Source organism: Nematolebias whitei, chromosome 7 (assembly GCF_014905685.2).
Source record: "Nematolebias whitei isolate Nwh7 chromosome 7, NemWhi1, whole genome shotgun sequence".
Classification (NCBI taxonomy): Eukaryota; Metazoa; Chordata; class Actinopteri; order Cyprinodontiformes; family Rivulidae; genus Nematolebias; species Nematolebias whitei.
The window spans coordinates 13,576,940-13,598,029 of record NC_056504.1 but is presented as its reverse complement, the minus strand read 5'-3'; the positions used below and the strand labels follow the sequence as shown (position 1 = coordinate 13,598,029).

The 21,090-nt window shown below is 41.6% G+C and overlaps 1 protein-coding gene across 1 annotated transcript in view; it reads left to right on the top strand.

The window, feature by feature from the left end:
* The first annotated feature begins 1,131 nt into the window (after window positions 1-1,131).
* dido1 (death inducer-obliterator 1) overlaps window positions 1,132-21,090 on the top strand; it is a 20,839-nt gene continuing 880 nt past the window's right edge. Inside the window, exons 1-15 of the mRNA XM_037678641.1 lie at window positions 1,132-2,057; window positions 2,589-2,994; window positions 3,318-3,683; window positions 8,806-9,016; window positions 11,505-12,039; window positions 12,196-12,355; window positions 12,459-12,575; window positions 13,889-14,044; window positions 14,304-14,463; window positions 14,542-15,061; window positions 15,284-15,428; window positions 15,534-15,623; window positions 15,712-15,907; window positions 17,944-21,054; window position 21,090. The exon at window position 21,090 is cut by the window's right edge and continues 880 nt beyond it. Coding sequence (XP_037534569.1) covers window positions 1,177-2,057; window positions 2,589-2,994; window positions 3,318-3,683; window positions 8,806-9,016; window positions 11,505-12,039; window positions 12,196-12,355; window positions 12,459-12,575; window positions 13,889-14,044; window positions 14,304-14,463; window positions 14,542-15,061; window positions 15,284-15,428; window positions 15,534-15,623; window positions 15,712-15,907; window positions 17,944-21,054; window position 21,090 — 7,055 coding nt within the window. The 5' untranslated portion in view covers window positions 1,132-1,176. The remainder of the gene's footprint in view (window positions 2,058-2,588; window positions 2,995-3,317; window positions 3,684-8,805; window positions 9,017-11,504; window positions 12,040-12,195; window positions 12,356-12,458; window positions 12,576-13,888; window positions 14,045-14,303; window positions 14,464-14,541; window positions 15,062-15,283; window positions 15,429-15,533; window positions 15,624-15,711; window positions 15,908-17,943; window positions 21,055-21,089) is intronic.

Genomic DNA, 21,090 nt, shown 5'->3' with positions numbered 1-21,090 from the left:
CTGCATAACAAAACCAAAAACACAGCTGAATCACTTAAAATTTAAACAGCACATACAGAGCAAACAATGAAAGGCTAACTTGCTCTTTAAAGTTAGATTCTAATGAAGTATATTCATTCAACCTTTAATAACCTTTATTAACAAAGCTGTTAGAAAGCCCACATTGTTGTGTAGTTGGCTTGTTTACTGAGCTCGGTTCTGTTTGAATATGGCTCGTTTCTTTCTGAATTTAAAAGTTCCTATGCTCTTGAATGCACCGCATTGTGTAAGCAAAGTTTCGAGCTGCGTGTCAGTCAAGAGTTTTTTCCCGACACGAGACGGAGCCTTGCAGCTTTGTTGAAGCAGCCACCGTCATTTTCACACCTTATCAGGAATTTAAAGTGCTCTCCCGCTGTGAGTCAACAAAGACCTACCTGCATATCTAAACGTCTTCAGCTAAATGAAGTAGTCGGGGAGGAGCGGGTTTGTCAGTGAGGGAGGAGGAGAGGTAGTGTGAATGACTGCAGGCTGCAACCTGACTGGGAGAAAAACTGTTGGGTTTATCTTTATGCAGAGTATAAGACTATTGTTTTATATCAATATAGTCTCATTTTATATCGTGTTTTAAATCATCTTGATATTTCAAAAATATCGATATATCGCCCAGCCCTACCGGCAACCCTCAATAACTGTGACCATAGTTGGGTTTATGCATCCTCATTTTCACTGTACGCTTTCAGATTCAGAATAAAAACAGTAAATTCATCATCTTTGAAGGGGAATGTGAGCTCTGAATTTTCTTGCTTGTGAGTATATCCAGGATTGTTTGGATAGATGCTCACAAGGTACCTTGAATGAGCTTTCCTTCCTGTACGCTGTGGTAGTTGTACTGAAAAGTCTGATAAAGTAATTTTAAATTAGGATAATAAAATGGGCATTTATTTTATTCATTTTAACAATCCCATGTGCCCAGTTACAGTGCTTCTTGTTTTTGTGGCAATGTTGCCAAAGCATATGTTGATGATTGCCTGTCATGACTGATTGTTCTCAGGTTTTGGAGAAGATGTAAAAGAGCTGTTTCAGACAGAAAGCAGGAATGTGGCCAAAGAGCTGCTAAAGCAGTCGGTCAAATCTTTCAAAGTCCAAGAGTGACGTAAAGAACTTTGGGTTTCTGTCAGTCTACCATTGCAAAGAGAGATGCCAGTGGAGGCAGCAACTGACAGTCCTGAAAACCGCTGTCCAGTGCGGCGAAGTGGCCGACAGCCCAAGCGAACTGACAAACTAGAGGAATTCCTCTTGACTGCAAAAAGAGGGTCAAGAAAGAGCACTCCCCCCAGCGTAGAAAGTGGAGATCCTCCTTCCCAAACCCCAACTGATGCAGAGACTGCTTCTGAAGCCAGTTTTGATGGTAGTGCTGACTTGAAGACAGTAGAGGACAAAGTGGAGTCTCCAGAGCGAAGGACAAGAAGTAGCACAAGGAAGCAGACTCAACAAACTCAAGGAAGAAGACAAACGAGAAGCAGTGGCAGATTGGCAGTTAAAGATGAGGGGAGCTCAGAGAATGAAGAAGACAGTAAAGATGCTGTAAAAAAGGATTCATTACAGGAAGACGGTGAGAAGAACAAAGATCTTAAAGAGGATCACAAATTGGACAAAATCGGAAGCAGTAATGCATCACAAACTCAGTCTGAGAAGGATCCTGAGGAGAAAGTAGTTCCTGAAGAGAGTCAGTCTGGAGCTAAAAATGAGAAAGATAAAATGGAGGAGAAGACTGATGAAGACAACCTTGACACGCCTCTACAAATTACAGGAAATCGCAGACCTGTAAGAACTTACATCAATAAAATGAAGGTGGATAAAAAGAACGCTACACCCGTCAAAGCCCCTGCTCCTGCGAACAAAAACGCCACAGCTGCTAAAGAGACCAAAGTTATCAAAGCTCCTGGAAAGGTGAACAAGCCTGATACAGAAGAAGATGGTGACTCTTCTACATCATCTTCATCATCAAACGAGTCTGACAATGGAGGTTACGACCCCAATGCGCTATACTGCATCTGTCGTCAGAAACACAACAAACGGTAGGTTTTATTCTCTTATTATATGGTTTAAGATGATTTATCAATCACCTGGCTTAATTAATAAGGATTCAAGTTATTTATTTGTCATACACACCACATGCACATGTGGTGGAATGAAATTGTGCACACAGGGTCCCAGTTACATCCAACAAAAGTATTAAAATGTAAACGAAAAACAGTAATAAGATATTAACTAAGAAAACATTAATTACAAATACACTAAGCACTAATAGCTTAAAAAAAAACAATACGCCGAACAGCAGCACGAACACGAGTCTGTGAGCAGATGAGTACGAATGAACACAGCCTTCAGCACTCTCGAAGCTTTTCTTTCTGCAGCTGTGCAGCCTCCATGCCACACGTTGATGCTGGAGCACAACATGTATTCACAGTAAAAATGTTGGATTCTGTCTACATTAAACACAGCCAACATGTTTTTTTTTTTTCTTTTTGTATACGTGATGTCAGAAGCTTCGTGTAGGTATAAGAAAAGTCTGTTCCTGATGTCCTGATTTTAACATTCAATGCTAGGTTTATGATCTGCTGTGATCGCTGTGAGGAGTGGTTTCATGGGGATTGTGTTGGCATCACTGAAGCTCGTGGGCGCCTGATGGAAAGAAACGGAGAAGATTACATCTGCCCCAACTGTACAGCAAAGAAAAGCCAGGTGGTCAGGCCTGCTACATCTATCCTTTCTGCAATTGCAGAAGTTTTAAAGCCCAGAGCTGCTCAAGTTAAAGCCGCTTCTGCAACTGCTGAGAAAGTCGCCACCAGTGAAGCAAATTCAAATATGCCTGCTGTTCAAGCTGCAGCACCACCTCTGCCCTCTACAGCTAGTGGGACGGAAGAGAGGGTGGCAGAAGATGTGGGCATCAAAGGCAGGATAGAAAAAGCTACTAATCCAAGTGGGAAAAAGAAGATCAAGATCTTTCAGCCGGTAGGTCTTGCAAAACTCACCAGCGTCAGCAGTTTTCAGCTTTTGAATGGCTGTTTGTTTATAGATGGTCCAGTATTAAATAGTTTATTTTGAGGTTTTTATTTTGGGTGGGGGGCATGATTTATGATTCAAACGAGGAAAAGTTCTGTTATTCATAAGTTGCCACTTTGTTTATGTTGCATTTGTTTTGCACAAACTGTAAACAGGCAGCAGAGTACAACTCAGTAACTGAATGAATGGGATTTATATATCAAATAGTATTTTGTCATAGTTTCTACATTATTTGCTGTGATTTAATTTTCTTCTACACTGACTTGAATCAGGCTGTTCAGCAGCCACTTGCACCCAAAGCAGACCAGAAGGCCACACCAGCTGTGGAGATGAAAGTACCATCGACACCAGAGCAAAAAGCCCCACCAGTCACGATGCAGAAGGTTGCCACAGTTGTGGAGGTGAAAACGACATCAAGTGTGGAAGTGTCTGAGGACAAGTCCAAGCAGAAGGTTGAAGACGACTCTTCCCTTCCCAAGTGCATCGGCCCCGGCTGTGAGAACAACGCCCAGCCAGACTCTGTGTACTGTGGAAATGACTGTATCCTGAAACATGCTGCTGCTGCCATGAAGTCCATCACTGATGTCAAAGAGCCCAAACAGAAGGACAAGACTCAGACAGACAAGTCTGCTGCAAAGGTAACCTGGACTGTCAGAAATGATTTCCTAAAAGCAGCAATGTACTTCTTAAACAGTAGAGGATATATATTGCCTATAAAATGTACTCACCCCATTCAGTGCTTAATATTTTTGTTGCTAATTTAAATCAATATAAACAGGTCTTTTTGACAAATAATATAAACCTCTTCTATGACAGTGAAAACCGAGTTCTACAAACAAATGCCAAATAAAATATGTAAATAAGCATTTGCATAAATATTCACACCCTAAAATATCCTAATCCAACAGAAGTTTGTCATTTGGTGCTAGAAAGTCCACAATTAGTGAAATGGGAGTCACCTGAGGACAGTGGGTGTGTCTCAGGTGACTGAAGTATAAGAAGACGTGTGTGTCTATGGTTAATCAGTATTCCTGGCTGCCATTACACCATGAAGCCAAAAAGGTACTCCAAGCAACTCTGAGAAAACATTATAGGGATATACAAGTCTGTGGATTGATACAAAAGCATTTCCAAGACTCCAAACATCCCCAGGTGTTTTAAACCCATCATCATAAAATGGAGGAATATGAGACACGGCTTTTTCATTTTTCACAAGAACTGTGAAGCTGAGACAGTATGTCGAATGGCATTAGTAAATTTGTCTCAGAAATGCCACCATCTTTTCAGACTGCACCATAATGACAACATAGGAAACGTGTCCTTTGCCTGGCTGAGACTTACTCCCCACTCAGCCTCCCAGAGCCGTCTGTGCCTCACCCCGTCTCCTCTGTGCATAAAAATTGTGCTATCTTCGTCTTTAAGTTCTTTGGCTGTCTTTGTAAGATTTATAAGTGGATGTTTTCTAACAGCCCGAGGAGAAGTTGAGGCAAAATGGCACCCTTGTTGTTCACCTTTCTGTCAAAAATGCCAATTTATATTGACGACAGATTTATGTCAACGATGAAAACATCTAAAAAGCCTTTTTATATACACTAAATATTCAGGGGTGGGATTCATCATGTCTGGTCAGGTAATAGCAGAGAAATGTGCTGTTTTTAGAACATGTTCGACTTCCAGGGTTTCTGCCTTGGCTTGTAAAGCATGGAAATGTTTGGGAGTTGATTTTAATGTTTTCCATGTCAGGATAAGTATGAGGGAGAGGTACAGGATATGGAATACTGGTTTATACAGATGCACATATTTATTGCACTTTAAAAAATCTAAATATTTACAAGTTGATCAAACAGTATTTTTTGCATTGATTTTGTATAAATAAAATGCTCTTTTTGTTTTAAATTTTTGTTTGACAACTTCAAATAGGCAACTACACAGTTAATTTATTGTGGGACACTGTGTATATTATAGACTATACTTTGCATGTTGGTGTGATAGGTGTTTGTAAACCTCTGATCAGAAATTTTCTGTGTAGGCAGGAAAAAAGATGGCTTTAAAAAAAAGTATTTAAGGAAATAATACCTTGCAGTAATAAGCTGTTGTTTATACTCAAATAATGCATTGTAAAGCCAATAAAAGATTTTATTTCTAACTGCAAAAAAAACAACCATTTTTCACTTTTAACAAAAATTCTGATCTTTAATTTGCTCATGTTTTGACAAACGTTCATTGCGTGCTTTAAAAAGAAATCTCTGACTTGGACACCTGTTTCCTTGACAGAAACTTGTGGTAAGAGATGAGTTCAACTCAGTTTAGAGTGAGGCAAAAAAGTATTAAGTCAGCCACTGATTGTGCAAGTTCTCCTACTTGAAAAGATGAGAGAGGTCTGTAATTTTCTTCATAGGTACACTTCAACTATGAGAGACAAAATGGGGGGGGGGGGGGAAATCTAGGAAATCGCATTGTAGGAGTTTTAAAGAATTGTAAATTATGGTGGAAAATAAGTATTTGGTCAATAACAACAAGATTTCTGACTCACAGACTTGTAACTTCTTTACGAAGCTCTTCTGTCCTCCACTACTTACCTGTATCAATGGACCTGTTTGACCTTGTTATCTGTATAAAAGTCACCTGTCCACAGCCTCAAACAGTCAGACTCCAAACTCAACCATGGCCAAGACCAAAGAGCTGTCGAAGGACACCAGGGAGAAAATTGTAGACCTGCACCAGGCTGGGAAGAGTGAATCTACAAGCAGGTTGGTGTGAATAAATCAACTGTGGGAGCAATTGTAAGAAAATGGAAGACATACAAGATCATAGAGAATATCCCTCGATCTGGGGCCACACACAAGATCTCATCCCATGGGGTCAAAATGATCATGAGAACTGTGCGCAAAAATCCCAGAACTACACGGAGGGACCTGATGAATGACCTGCAGAGAGCTGGGACCAAAGTAACAAAGGCACCATCAATAACGCAATACACTGAGAGGAACTCAAATCCTGCAGTGCCAAGCGTGTCCACCTGCTTAAGCCAGTACATGTCCAGGCCCGTCTGAAGTTTGCCAGAGCGCACGTGGATGGTCCAGAAGAGGACTGGGAGAATATCGTGGTCAGATTAAACCAAAATATAACATTTTGGTAAAAACTAAACTCGTCGTGTTTGGAGGAATAAGAACGCCGAGTTGCATCCCAAGAACAGCATACCTACTGTGAGGCATGGGGGTGGAAACATCATGCTTTGGGGCAGTTTGTTCAAAGGTAGCAGGACAACTGAGCTGTTTTAAGGGAAGAATGAATGGGGCCATGTATCATGAGATTTTAAGCCAAATCCTCCTTCCATCAGTGAGAGCATTGAAGATGGAACGTGGCTGGGTCTTCCAGCATGACGATGATCCCAAACACACCACTCGGGCGACGAAGGAGTGGCTCTGTAAAAAGCATTTCAATGTCCTGTAGTGGCCTAGCCATTCTCCAGACCTCAACCCCACAGAAAATTTGTGGAGGGAGTTGAAAGTCTGTGCTGCCCAGCGACAGCCCCAAAACATCACTGCTCTAGAGGAGATCTGCGTGGAGGAATGGACCAGAATAGCAGCTCCAGTGTGTGCAAACCTGGTGAAGACTTCCAGGAAACGCTTGACCTCTGTCCTTGCCAACAAAGGTTATGTTACACATGTTATAAAAATTCAGTTAGTAAATTATTTATCTAAGGTAGTCAGCAGTTTGTGTAGAGTCTTGACTTCGTCGCAGTCTCCCATCCTGAGCAAGCGCAAAGATAACTGGAAAAGAAAAACTCAACAGGAAGAAACCTCCAGCAGAACCAGGCTCGGAGACGAGTGCTACCTGCTTCGACCGGCTGGGTTTTGAGAGGACAGGAAGGAGAAACATACAGAATGGCAGGTCCAGAATGGAGGCGAGCACTAGGAGGAAAGAAAAAAAAAAACGCTTGTTAGAAATGAATTAAAATACAAACTCTTTTTTATTTGTATTCATCTGCAACTATTCATTTGATGAAATTAGGTCAGTTTGTCCTCCAGAAGTCGGCCTATAGCAGCAGAACTAAGGTATAACTCAGGAAATCAAGACAACCCTAACTATAGGATTGACCAAAAAGGAAAGTCTTGAGCCCAGTCTTAAAACTGGACAATGTGTCAGCCTCATGGACAGAAACTGGAAGTTGGTTCCACAAGAGAGGATAAACCTGCAGTCTGAGAACGAAGTGCCCTAGTTCCTTTTGTGTTCGACTGAGGGACTTTAAGAGTATACATTGTTTTATTGTTTTGTTGTGACACATAAAGCACTGCATTTAAACCAAACCACTTATATATTTCACGTCTTATATTTTATATCTAGAATCTGTACCTTAAAGCTAGAGACACTATCTAGTCTTTACTTATTTTGCAAAAGAGCATGCAGCCCAACAGACTGGTGTAAGCAGTTTTTTGTATGACAAATAAGAGGCTGGCTATAACACCTGAACTGCGCCTGATGAAGAATCGCACCCCACGACATTTGTTAAACTTGAATGAGTTGAATGCATCAAACTCTGGTGAGGGTGGCAGTTTAAAGATGGATGACAATCTGCTTACTGCTGCTGTTGTCTGTGCAGCTGTCTGCTCCTCTGATGCCATTTGCTGTGCCCAATCCTCTTTTTTTATTTTATTTTTTAGGACTTGTCAGCATGTCTCCACTTGGGGCAGTAGTTAGTACTCATGTGTTTAGACTGCTCCAGAAATTCAAATGTGACTGACTGACTGAGGTCAAGCTGGGTTTACTCCCTTCTCACATGCAGATTTCATGTCTTTACCACTCACAGATTGTTGTGTTAATCAACCTTTCCTACTGTTGCTAATAGTGCGAACCCTGCCCAATTGGGCATTGTGGGTATAATCTGACAGAAAATCATTAATTGCCTTTAAGGTTGCTGAAGTTCTTAGCCCAGATTAATGTTAATGTGGGACTGTACAGGAAGTTAATCAGAAAAAAATGGAAAGAAATGCAGTTACTAACATTTTAATTCTGTAAATATTAAGAGCATACAAATCACTCATTTAAAAAAAAAAAATGCTTCCAGACCATGTTTATTAAGGTTTTGTTATGCAATTATACATGACTGACCTTTACCAGCTGAATTAATGTAAGTTTATCTCTACTTGACAATTTTATGTTCAGTGACATGCAGTCATCTCTATTATAATGAACAAAATAAATGGGAGGTCTAGTACCTCAAGTATTTATTTGCTGCTGTTTATAAAAATATAATTATATGCTATCATATATAATGAATAAAACATTTGTACTCCCAACCAAGTCCAAAGCTCATTTTAGAGCCAGTCTGTTTCAGCATGAGAACTTTCAGAAAAAATGATCCAAGTTTAAATCTTCCAAAGCCTGACAGCTCATGCATTAAGTTAGAATGGCCTGCTACTCTTCCAAGATAAGTGATTCTGTGCAAGTAATGACCTAATATAATTTACCACGTTTTCATGTCGGGTCAGCTCTTTGCGGTTCTGACCTGTTTTTATGAGCACCGTAACTCCATTTCAAGCTGGATCCATACATTTTGGCTGTTGATTTTTAACCATTTCATGACGTTTTGACATAATATTTCAAATATGCTATAACATAAAAGTCAAAATGCCTGCGCTAAAGAATAGTTGATCGATATTTTAAAGTTAGCTCACACCAAATATGTGTTTTTAGCGAGTAAACTGTTGTTTGACTCTTAAAAATGGCTAAATGGGTTGTTTGTTCTCATCCACCCAGAAAAGTGCTGGCGGAAAGAAGGCCCAAAAGACAACGGAGTACACATCAGACAGTGAGGAAGACCACAGTCGTGATCCCGAGGACGAAGACGAGCATGCTGAGGAACACCCGCCCCTGCCGTCTACTGCTTCATGGTCCAGCGACCATAATTACATTGCAGTAATTCCAGAAAAGACTACACCCGTGTCACCAACAGTGTTAAACAAAAAGTGTATGTATCTCTTTGAAGGTCTTGAGCTGCTGTTGAATCCACATCATTGTTTTTTCATTATATATGTGCTTCCTGTCATGCTACTCTCATATAGAAATAATCAGTTATTTGGGAGGAAACATGATCTCTACACTAGAGTTGTGGTTTTACGGGTAAATATGTAAAGACTTTATTACTAAATAAGTTACAACAGGTAAGTGTCAGCTGTGGCTTTTGGAGAGTAATCTGGGATCAAGGAGTTTTAGAATATAAACTTAGTTGGTGGTCATCAGATGATTGTGGGGTGCAATAGCACAGAGGTCCTTTAAGTAAGTGGTTTTTAAAGTATAAACATTAAGTGGGAGGTTGTAATGGAAAATTAACATCAGAACACGCTACAGTCTAAAAATGTAAATTCTTTAATCTGCGTTCATTCCTTTAAAACAGCACAAAAGTCACATTTTCACAAGACTGGTGAGGTTAAAGGCTACATGTGGAAACTTGTAGCCTATAGATCGTTGTGAGGGCAATAAACGGATGGGAGTGATTTTAACTGAAGGTGAATCTATTCACCTTTATTTAACCAGGCAAATCCCACCAAGATCACAGATCTCTTGCAAGGGAGGCCTGAGCCTGAAGGCAGACTAACATGCATGTTTGGTCTGTGGGAGGAAACTGGAGTACCCAGAGAAAACCCACGCAAGCACGAGAAGAACATGCAAACTCCACACAGAAAGACCCTAGGTCCAACTGGAGATTGCACCTAGGACCTTCTTGCTCTGAGGCAATCGTGCTAACCACTGATCCATCGTGCTACCAAAATGCTAAACAAAATGCTACCAAATATCTGATGAATGAAATGGGTTTATGAACTGTTGTGTTTGGTTTTTAAATGTTTTGCCTCCACAAGTTTCATCACTTCCTGGGTTTGTTGCCTCACACATCCTTACTTCCCTCTCCCACAGGTAGGTGTCCCGGTAGTCTTCCATCACTATTAGGTTGATGAACTTTGCTCACATTGGGCTGATGGTATGATGTTTGCCCTTGTTTTTTTTATAATATGTTGTCATCTGAGTTTTTTTTATTCATATTGAATATGATGCATCACTCTAAGAAAGTGACTTTAAAATAAAAGGTGAAAAACAGATTTTTGGATGCGTCAATTGATTAATTATGTGAACGGTGTTGGCATGCTGTTGGATATCATGACCAGCTCATCCCAAAACGTTTACGGCCGTTTATTCTACGCAAGATGGATGTCCTTAAGAGGTGAAGGCAGCCGGAGGAGAAGTCACTTCAGTGAAGACGAGACGTAGGAGAGAAGTGAAGTTCAGGACCCTACAGCAGGAGATGGAAGACTGAAGAACGAGGGGAAACGAAGCCTTGGTGCTTTTCCACACGTTTTTACTGGCGAAGATGTAATTGATGATCGGGGGAACCATAATGAAGATTGGACAGTTTAATTTTATCTCAAGTTGCATATGAAATGCAAGGTTTCTGAGGACAGGAACAGCTGCAGCAGATGTGTAAATGTATCTTGACTGCTCAGGACATCAGCAGGTTGTGTTAACGGGCAGTAAAAAAAGTTTTGGTCATGTTTTGGTGATCATTTGAGAGCTGAGATGAAGAAAATGCTGAGACCGTTTTGCTTTTAAATTGAGCTTTGTGTGTTGGTGTGAAGTGAGTTTAAAGACCGCGTGATGTTTGTCAAACAGCAGTTGTACCATGGAAATAATTTAAAAAGATTTTATTTCAGTGTAAATGTTGGGGAAATGGACAAAATGAATTTGCACCGTTACAATGACTGCTTCATGAAAGTGATTTTGGTAGATTTATTTATTTATTTTAAACAAGCTTTTCTGCAGAATCTGATGCATCAATAGAATAATTTGCTCTTGTCCTAATTCTCAAATGACACTTTTCTGTAATTCTGAATCTTTTGCTCCACATGCAGGTGATTCAACAACATGGATAAAGTGAAACTTAATGTGTTGCTTAATGTACAACTACAATTTTTTAAATTGTTTTAATTTCATTAGTTGCTGGCAGGTTCGTAGTTGGAGCCTGTCAAATCTCAAATCTGCTCTTTAATTATTTGGATTTGATGATAAGATATACCTGGAGGAAACTTGACTCTTCAGATGTTAGACATTTCTAAAAGTTGTATTAGCAGCACAATGTGCAGCCATTGCCACAAAATAAAGGGATCTTTTAACTTGGTCAGTTTTTTTTAAGTTTGAAATGTTTTCAGACTAATATCCTGATGCATGCTCACACAGTTTTCAGACTAAATTTTACTCTACTTTTGGCTTTAAAATAATTGTAAATTTTCTAATACATATTTTCCAACCCTTTCAGGCTCTAATTTAAATTGTGTACAAATAAATAATTTAAGTCCCTGTTTAGTGGTTTTTAATCTGGGGGTGGGATTGTCACACCTAAACTTTGAAAATGTTTGGAAAGATATGCAATTATTTTTAAAACGCTGGGTTTTGTTTTTGATTTCCAGCTCCTCCCAAAGAAGAGAAGCAGAATGAGAAGGAGCCGATTTCATCTCCAGAGAAGTCGTCTTCTGTTTCTGAAACTCCAAGCAAAAGAAAAAAGAAGTCCCCTCCAGCTAAAGCTGAGAAGGTTTCTTCCAAGAGCAAAAAGTCTTCCCATCAAGCTGCTAGCTCAAAGACATCCAAGAAACCTGCCACAACCCCCAATAAAACTGCAGCAAAGTCCAAGAAACCAGCATCGACGCCTGTCCCAGCCCCGTCTCCGTTTCCCCCTGGTCCAGTTCACATCACGGGGGCGCTCAGAGTCACCAAATGCAACTTCACCATTCCCAAGAAGCAGCCTCAACAAAAGGATGTAGAGAGCAAGTCAAACTCCTCAAGAGTCCCATCATCTCCAGTGTCTTCAGCACCCCCCAGCTATTCCTCTTCAAGATCAGCACATCCACCCACTTCAGCACGGCCTGTTTCTCCTATGCGGCCCCCACCCAACCACCAAATGAGAAAGAATATCCGCCGCTCACTGACAGACATCCTCTTCAAGAGGTAACTCACGTTCTCTTTTTAACTCTTAATTCTCTTTTGACTTCTGTTGTGACTTGGTACTATATAAATAAACTGAATTTAAATTTTCTGGGGGGTGCTTGATGTAAAGTATTGACTGTCAGCAGGCTTAAACAAATGTGCATTTCCCTCCCACAGGGTGAGTGACAGCGATGATCTAAAAATGACTGAGAGTGAAGTGGGACATCTTGCATTTGCTATTGAGAAGGAGATGTTTAACCTGTGCCTGAGCACTGATAGCAAGTACAAGAATAAATACAGGACCCTCATGTTCAACCTTAAAGATCCTAAAAACAAGGTGAGCATCTTTTAAGTAAAAACTGATTGTTTCCATAAAAGTTAGTTTGATAAGCTGTGGATTTGTGAGTTTGATTTGCCGTTTTGGGATGTGTTTGTCGCAGGGCTTGTTCTACAGGGTGATCGGTGGAGAAGTTACTCCCTTCAGGCTGGTGAGACTGAGCCCTGAAGAGCTGCTTTCTAAAGAGATGTCTGAGTGGAGAAAATCAGATCCTTCTGGGGTAAAACATCCTTATTTTTGCAAACGTCTGTTGTATCAGAATCAGAATAAGCTTTATTATCATTGTACCGAAATACAGTGAAATTATGTTCGTACAGTCGTTCGAAAGATGGGCGGAGTGAACTGCTGCTACTGGAGCGTGGCCCCTTAATCTTTTTCCGAATACTGTTTTAGATAGAAATGGGGGGAAAAGCCATGAGGACAGGATGGTGGAATTACAAAAAAAAAAAGATCTCTTCACACCTTGTCCTATCAGGACACGATTTAAGACATCAAAAAAACTGCATGCTAGCACATTTATAAACACATTACATATGCGTTTGATGGTAAGGTGGTGCGATTTGTCCATGAAGCACTTCCAGATAGTCATAATAAGATGTTGGTGTCAGCCGGCACAGTTCTGATAAGCCTGTACGGAATTTCTCACCCCCCCCCCCCCGACAAAGCTTTTCCTTAGTTTACACATATTCCAGGAGAAATTTGATAAGTAGGCCTGTTTTCAAAGCCAAACGGGGGAGCCAGATTCAGATAAGCCACAACTGGTGATTTTTTCAGGCAGACTGTTTTTTCTTGTCAGCCTTGAGTCCTGGTGGTACTTTCAAGATCCAAAATGGCCAGATTAGTGGGCATTCCAATGGTCTGTGCTTATGAGCCTCCTCCAAGGTCGTCTCCAACATGCAGGCAAGTCCCAGAAGCCACAGGTGGCCTGCAATTCTCAAAAATCGCTTCAATCTTACAGTTTAGCTTGTAAATCAGCTGATTTTGAGTAGTCGAAGCACAAACCAAACCTTAACACAGATTCAGCAATTTTGCCATTGCCGAAACTATGTCCGTCATCTTCCTTGATAGCCGATAACGTAGGAATCTGCTGATGCCAGAAAGCAGAAATCCTGCTATCATAAATCCAATTATATAAACATCTTCGGCGTTCACTTGTGACAAAACGAAAAAACACATCAGCTCACAAACTCCCCACGGATCCATGACACATCCTGCTGCGTGCGTCTCAGCGGGGCATGAGGGCTCTCCAGGACCGTGTTGCTTTGTTGAAAAGATTTTATCGATTGTGTTGAAAGTCCAGCTGACCAGATCCACATGAGTATAGTTTTTCATTTTGGAAGATGTGTAATAGGAGCTCCGATACACAGACAGAGAGCAAAAAAAAAAAGCAGGAGGAGAACAGGAGAGGGAGAGAAGGCATCCGCAGGTGCAGAAAAGTATTTGATGTAACCAAGAACTAACTGGAGTTTTTATCATTTAAAAGCTGTTTGGTTTGTTTGTTTTTTTCAAGTATTAAAGTGCATTTGTCTGCAGGGTCAGTCTGCCGGTGCAAGGTCCCATTCTGTGCAGTCCAAGCTTAGAAACAGGCATGGCTCCCACAGCGTAGATATGGAGGACGCTCCACCTTCATCTGATCCAGATGTATGTATTTTTACCACCGCTTCGTCTTCTCGCTTGGGTTCTGCTTCAGTAAGTGGGGACAAGCTTCTCTTTCGCACCTTCTTTTCATCTTGCATGAGCTTGTGCTCAGACAGAACTAGTAAAGTAATGTACCGGTAGCTTTGCCTGCTGTCTTTTTCTGCACTAATTCTTTCTGTTAGCTAATTCTTACAGATTAAATTTCAGGCATTTCTATGTGATTGAACTGGGTATTTTAGTTGCATGGGTGATTATCATCTGTTCTGCTTCGTCAAAAGTTTTACCCAAATTCTTTTTTTTGTGTTCCCAGGACCAAGACGAGTCTGGTTCCACTCCCTCAGCTTCAGCTCAGTCTGCAGTTGAAGGAAGTGGTGGCAGCAGCGTGGTGGATGTTTTCAGCAGCATGCTCAAAGACACCACCTCACAGCACAAGACCCATCTGTTTGACTTGAACTGTAAAATATGTACAGGTAAAAAAAAAACAGCTCATAGTTTTGGGTTTATATATATATATATACAGATTGATGTTTTAAAATCTTCCTTTATAGGGCAAAAAGCAGAAGATGAGCCTGCAGCCAAAAAAGCCAGACTCACCAAGAAGCCTGACATTAAGCCCCTGAGGCAGGAGTCTGTTTCATCCCGGCTCAGGGAAGTGTCTCCTGTCAGTCAAGCACAGGGCTCGGCAGCCTACCCTCACAAAGATGCTGTAACACACCAGCATTCAGTCCTTCCGTCCTTTCAGTCCAACATGGAGCCATCTGTTCCTGAATCTCAACCACAGCCCTATCAGGAGGACCCCAGCGTCATGGCACCCCCGGCTCAGACCCCTGTACTCGTCACCCCTGCTGTTTCCTCTGTAAGCATCACTCGCAGAGACCCTCGCATGGCCAGGCACATCTCTGGGGTGAATGTTGCCCAGGCAGCTCCAGAGAAACCAAACCCCAGTCCAGCAGAGCTACTGTTGCCAGCACCTGTTACTGCTCCAGTGGAGGTTGCGGCTAAAGTATCTCTACCAATGCCCCCAGTTGTACCATCACCAGTGGCTGTGGCCAAGTCTTCAACAAAAAGGTACTAAACTCATCACGCTCTGCAACATTCTTCTTAATATTAGTGCGTTAACAAAACACATATTAAGCACAATAATATTTACTTAAAATGAATGAAATAACTTTGTATATGGAAAAAGTGTGACCTAGTTTGTAAAAATGTGTGTGTGTGTGTGTGTGGGGGGGGGGGGGATCGAAGGCTTTCTTAACAGTTCTACAAGAAACATGCTTTTGGTTTTTACAGTACATCTGAGCCTTCTGATGGGGAAACTGCAATCTTCCTCCACGGTCAGCAGTCCATATGGAAAGGATTTGTCAACATGCACACAGTAGCTAAATTTGCAACCAAGGCTTACTTGGTTTCAGGATCCTTTGAACACCTTAAAGAGGTAGTTAACTGAAATTTTTAAAGGGTTAAACAATTTTACAGTTTCTGTGTTTGTGACTAATGTTAGTTGACATTAAAATTCTGTCCACTTGTAAATATCGTGCAGGATTTGCCAGACACCATTCATGTGGGAGGTCGGATTTCTCCAAACACTGTGTGGGACTATGTTTGGAAGCTCAAAACATCGCTCTCCAAGGTTTGTAAAGTCAACTTGGAGAAGAGATCGTTTCTCATGTTAAATACTCTTTAATGTTTAACAGTTTTTTCCCTCCTGATATTTACAGGAGCTTTGTCTGATCCGTTTCCACCCAGCCACAGAGGAGGAAGAGGTGGCATACGTCTCCCTCTTCTCTTACTTTAGCAGCAGAAAGAGATTTGGCGTGGTGGCTAACAACAACCGGCGCATCAAAGACCTTTATCTCATCCCACTCAGCTCAAAGGATCCATTACCTTCAAAACTATTACCGTTTGATGGGCCAGGTAAGCATTTAGAAAGAAATGTAAATTAGTCATGGTTATTTTTCCTGAAGTGTTTTTGTTTTTGGAATGATTTTTAGTCACATTTTGTTGTCCATTTACCCATGAGAATAAATAAAAGTCTGTGCAGCTTAAATATATGATGTAAGAATAACAATGAAGTTGTAAATAGTTACATTTAGAACAGTATCTGAAAGATTGTTCTAATTTGCCACTTCCTAAAAGCTGTATAGAGCAATGCAAATAAGAACAGTATGAACAGGAAGTAGCACAAAATATTTCAGAACTTAACTTTTTAAAGTTTTGCAAACAGTGGTCATAGATGATGCAGTCCCAATATTGAAGGTTACTTATACATACTTTAGATTATTTAACTGTATGTTTATGAGCAGTAAATCTGTTTGGTAGGCAGTATGCACAGATAGATATTAAATGCCTATTTTTCCAAGAATCAAATGAGTGCATTCTTGTTATTTACTTTAGGGGGCGCTCACACTTGTTGAGTCCCAGCCTGCTTGTAACTTCTGTGAATATGACACGTTTCAAATAAAGACATTTGCATTGCAGACTAGAACATCTGCAGTAGAACTGTCATTTTTAACCCGGGCCCATGTCCAGCCCGACCCAGAATTTGGGCTGGGCCAAAATAATGTGCTGGATGGGAGGGCTGTGTCGATCTTGGGCTGTGGTGCAGTTTTATGAATCATACAGCACAAATAAAGCTAAATAAGAATGCACAATATAAAATTGTATTAATCTACTTGTTGAGGAGGAGGCAGGTCTGACCGGCCGGTTTAAGAGGTAAAAAAAAAATGTTCAGTCAAGCTCAGATGGATCAGCTGATCACCGGCAGCGCGTCTCCGCACCGTGCTGTCATCTGCGGTGAAGGAAGTGGCAGCATCTACAAAAGCCAAAGCGAGCAGTGCATTCAGTTCAAACAGCCTTGTTCTATATTTTTCTAAATAATTTTTCTCTAAAATTTTTGTTTATCTGTATAACAGCCTATCTTTAGTGTTGATTTTTTTTTTATTATTAGGATATTCGTTTTGTAGGTTAATATCCATTTGGTGAAACAATATCTCTTATATCTTCCTTTCTTTGAAATACATTTTTAAAATATGTCAAACTGATTTGCTTACAAGAGCAGTAAATGCTTAATAAATAAATAAAATGACTTTAAATTAAAAAAAAAAAAAAAATTTTATCGGGTTTGGGCCTGTAATTACAATTCATCCGTCGGATCCAGGTCAGGCTCGGGAAAATAAACCTACGAGTTCAGGCCAGGCTGGATTTTTTTAGACCTGAATGCAACTCTCCTCCGCAGGCCACTTTCAGTCTGTTGTTTCTTAAGACTAGCCTTAAAATGACCAATACGTGAAGCATTTATTTTTATATATTGTAAAATGTGTGTTTCCATTTGGCTTACATTCATATTATAACGTTGCACTACAGGAATGAGTTCAGATAAATTGTGTGACTAAAAAACATTTGAAATTTTAGATTTTTATCAGTTCAATGTATTTAAAAAAATCTGCAATTACACGCCTAGTGAAAACTAAAATATTATAGACAGACAACTTTATTAATCCTCAGAGAGGAAATTAGATGGTCACAGCAGCAGGAACAGCACATTGCTAAGACAGCACAGGTTAAGGCAGGTACCAAAAACACAGTCTAAAAGAGATATAAAAACAAAACAAAAAATTCTACCATTTTGACTAACTCTACTTAACTGGTTGCATCTGGGCCACATCTGCAAAAACTATTTAATCATTAAAAACCTCCAAAAAGTTTACCAGCAGCTGAAGTGTTGCTTATATGTGGACATTTAGCATCACCATTTTTCATCACCGTCTAAAGCAATACTGTTTTATATTCATTTCTTATGTACTTTTTAATACCCTCATTCCAATTTTTGAATTGTTGTATCTTTATTTGACAATTTTAATGATTTTATTAAAAGAAAAAATATAATTTTTTTATTTTATTTTATTTTTTACAAATTTGTCTTTAGCTTCTATTCTGTTTTTATTTCACAGGGCTTGAACCAGCTCGTCCCAACCTTCTCCTAGGGTTGCTGATTTGTCAAAAGGACAGAAAGCGCACTGGTGGGTTGCTCGAAACTGAGGAGAAACGAGCCAAGATTCAAATCAAAGAAGCAGATGAAACTGGTCTGGTAAAACAGTCCTCTACAGTGAAAGCAGACAAGAGCACACGACAGAGTCTTGAAATCCCATTCAGCACAACTTCCCCTGCATCACCTCCATCTAGTTCCTCTGAGATTCCTAGCAGCACTGCAACTGCCTCATCAGTTCTCTCCTTGCTATCATCTGTTAAAGCTGCAGCTTCATTTGCTACTTCTGGCAAGGATTCTCCATCTGTGACCAGCTCTGTTGCTGCCTCTGTAGCAGCCGCCAGTCCTCTTCAGACCATTCTCAACCTCTTCAAGAGCAAAAAACACGACTCCGAAGCCTCAAACTCTCCATCTGATCAAGCTGGGGAGCTCCCCACCGCTGCTAAAATGTTGGATCCCATTGTGCAGCAGTTTACACAAAATCCTATGGAGACACCAGTAGAGGAGGATGAAGATGACCGGCCATATGACCCAGAGGAGGAGTATGACCCTAGCAGAGGCTATAATGTGGCCAGGAACCCCGTTGAGGCTTTGGTTCAACCAGAGGTCTCTATTCAATCTGAGGTGGTGGGCAGTGAAACCGATGATGTGGCATATGACCCAGAGGATGACTCCATTTTTGATGAGGTTAAAACTCCAGCACCAGATCAAACTGAACCTACAAATGAATGTGTAACAAACCCACAAAATATCCTGGAAAACCTTAAAAGAATTGGAGCGCAGGCATTGCAGAAACAGCTGCTGGAACAGCAAACGTCATCCACAGCCTCTTCGATACTTCCACAAACACTTGTGACTCAGCCAATTGCATCGCTTTTAGACAACAGTCAGCTTGGCAAGAAAGTTGAAGAAGTGGTCAAGTCATCATCAATTGCCCCCTTGATCAACCAGAGGAGAGATCCAAGACAAAGCAGGGATCTTCAACAGTCTGTCTGCGAAAGGCAACCGTCGGATGAGTCTGAGGACAAAGAGGAGTTGTCTGCTCCTATGACTGATCCTGATCCTGTTCCTGTCTCTCAACCTGTGACACAAGAGTCAGAGCAGCCTAGTACAGAAGAACTTGTTGATTCTTCACAAGACAAAGAAACGTCATTACCACACGAGGAAGAGGACACTATGTCTCTGCCTTTCACACCATCAGAAAATGAGGTGTCAATTCCTTTGTTAGGAGAGGAGATGGAACCTGATATGGAAATGAACTACATGGATAAAAGAAAGGTTAAAACTGTGGAAGAGGAGGAGAAGGAGGAAGCAGAAGTGGACAAGTACAGCCTTTGGCCAAATGCTGCAAGCATTTTAAAACCTGCTGAAGACTCAGAGTATGACGAAAATAGCCAAGATTCACCATCTACAAGTTACTACAAAGAATCTAGGGACTCGTTTACAGTGACTTCTACAATCCCAGTACTCACACAGAGCACAACATCTGACGCTCACTCACGTCACGTGCCTCGTCGCATTTCAAGATTTGATAATGAGTACAGACCTCCCACTGACTTCCCACCACCATCCAATTTCCCAGCACCCCATCCCATGCAAGGACAGAACTTGATTATGAGGCCTCCACCTGCATCCGTGCTGCCACCCATGCAAGGTCCTCCTCCAATATCAGGTCCTCCTCCAATATCAGGTTCTCCTTCAATGCAGGGCCCCCCTCCAGTACGTGTTCCTCCCACTGTGCATGGTGCTCTACCCTTGCAAGGTGACAGCAGTCAACATTACGGCCCACCTACATCCTCGTACCCTCCCTACCAGAACCAGTGGGCAAGCACCCAGCCACCAACACAGCAGCCACTTCATAGACCACCACCACAAAATATGCTACCCAGAGGACCACCACCATCATTCCCTCCAGTTGTTCAAAGAGAGCCCCTTCCACAAATGTTTGACCCTTCTATTGTCCCTCAGCGCATTGGACAGCAAGCCCCCCCTTCAGGCCTGCCTCCACCTCTTACATTTGAACATAACAACTTACCTCCACCAAGATTACCTGGTCCACCTCCTCCTTTTAATTTCCCTGGAAACAGAGCTCCACCTCCACCTTTCACTGCACCCCCACCTGGACATTTTGATAACAGACTCCCACCTTCAGGTGTCTTTCCAGGGCCCCGGGGTCCCCCACCAACCCAATATGGTGAACAGCATTATCACAAAGACACTTCCAGTAATTCATTTATTCCGAATATGGACCAGAATCTACCTTCACACCTTATCTTAAAAGACAGCCAGGGTCCTCTGCCAGGCCCTCCTTACCGTGCACCTCCACCTAACCAGTATGAGGACAGAAGAGGCCCACCTCTCATTAGGGAGACAAGTGGACAACACTTTAGGCCACATAGTCAATTTGGGGGCTCTGGGCCACCATCTCCACCAGTACACAGAGGGCGTTTTGATGAGCATCGAGGTCCCCCAGCTCAAGAAAATAGACTTCACCTTTCTCAGCATCCAGAGCGGTACCGCTTTGATTGGCATTCAGATGAGCCTAGACTCATTCACCACAATGCGTCAATGCTGCCAGCCCCTACAGATGAACTACATGGTCGTCCAAGTCATCATGAAGCCCATAGCCCAGACCTACGCAGAGAAGACCACTGGCGCCGCCATTCCCCTGAAATTAGGAGGAGCACCACCCATGAAGACATAGAGTCTCGCATTGTAGAGCGTTTGAGTCGCTTTGAAGGAGGACACAGGGAACTCGTCCTTGGATCCTCACAGTCCTCTGAGGAGAAACAGAAAGAACCTTCTGAGGACCGAAGGAGAGAAAGAGAAAATGAAGGACAACACGGAGACAGGTTGTCATGGGACAGGGGACAGGGCAAACGTTGGAGCCGAGAGCACGAGTGGGACAGAGGCAGAGAACAAGGTCGAGACTGGGAACAGGAACATGGCAGAGAACTTGACCGCAGCAGAGGGAGAGATGGTGAGAAACACAGGGAGATTGAGGGAGAGCGGCACAGAGATCAAGACTCTGAAATAAGGAGAGAACGAGACAGGGAGCGAGAGAATGACAGAGACCGTAACAGGGAGAGAGAGAGTGACAGAGACCGAGAGG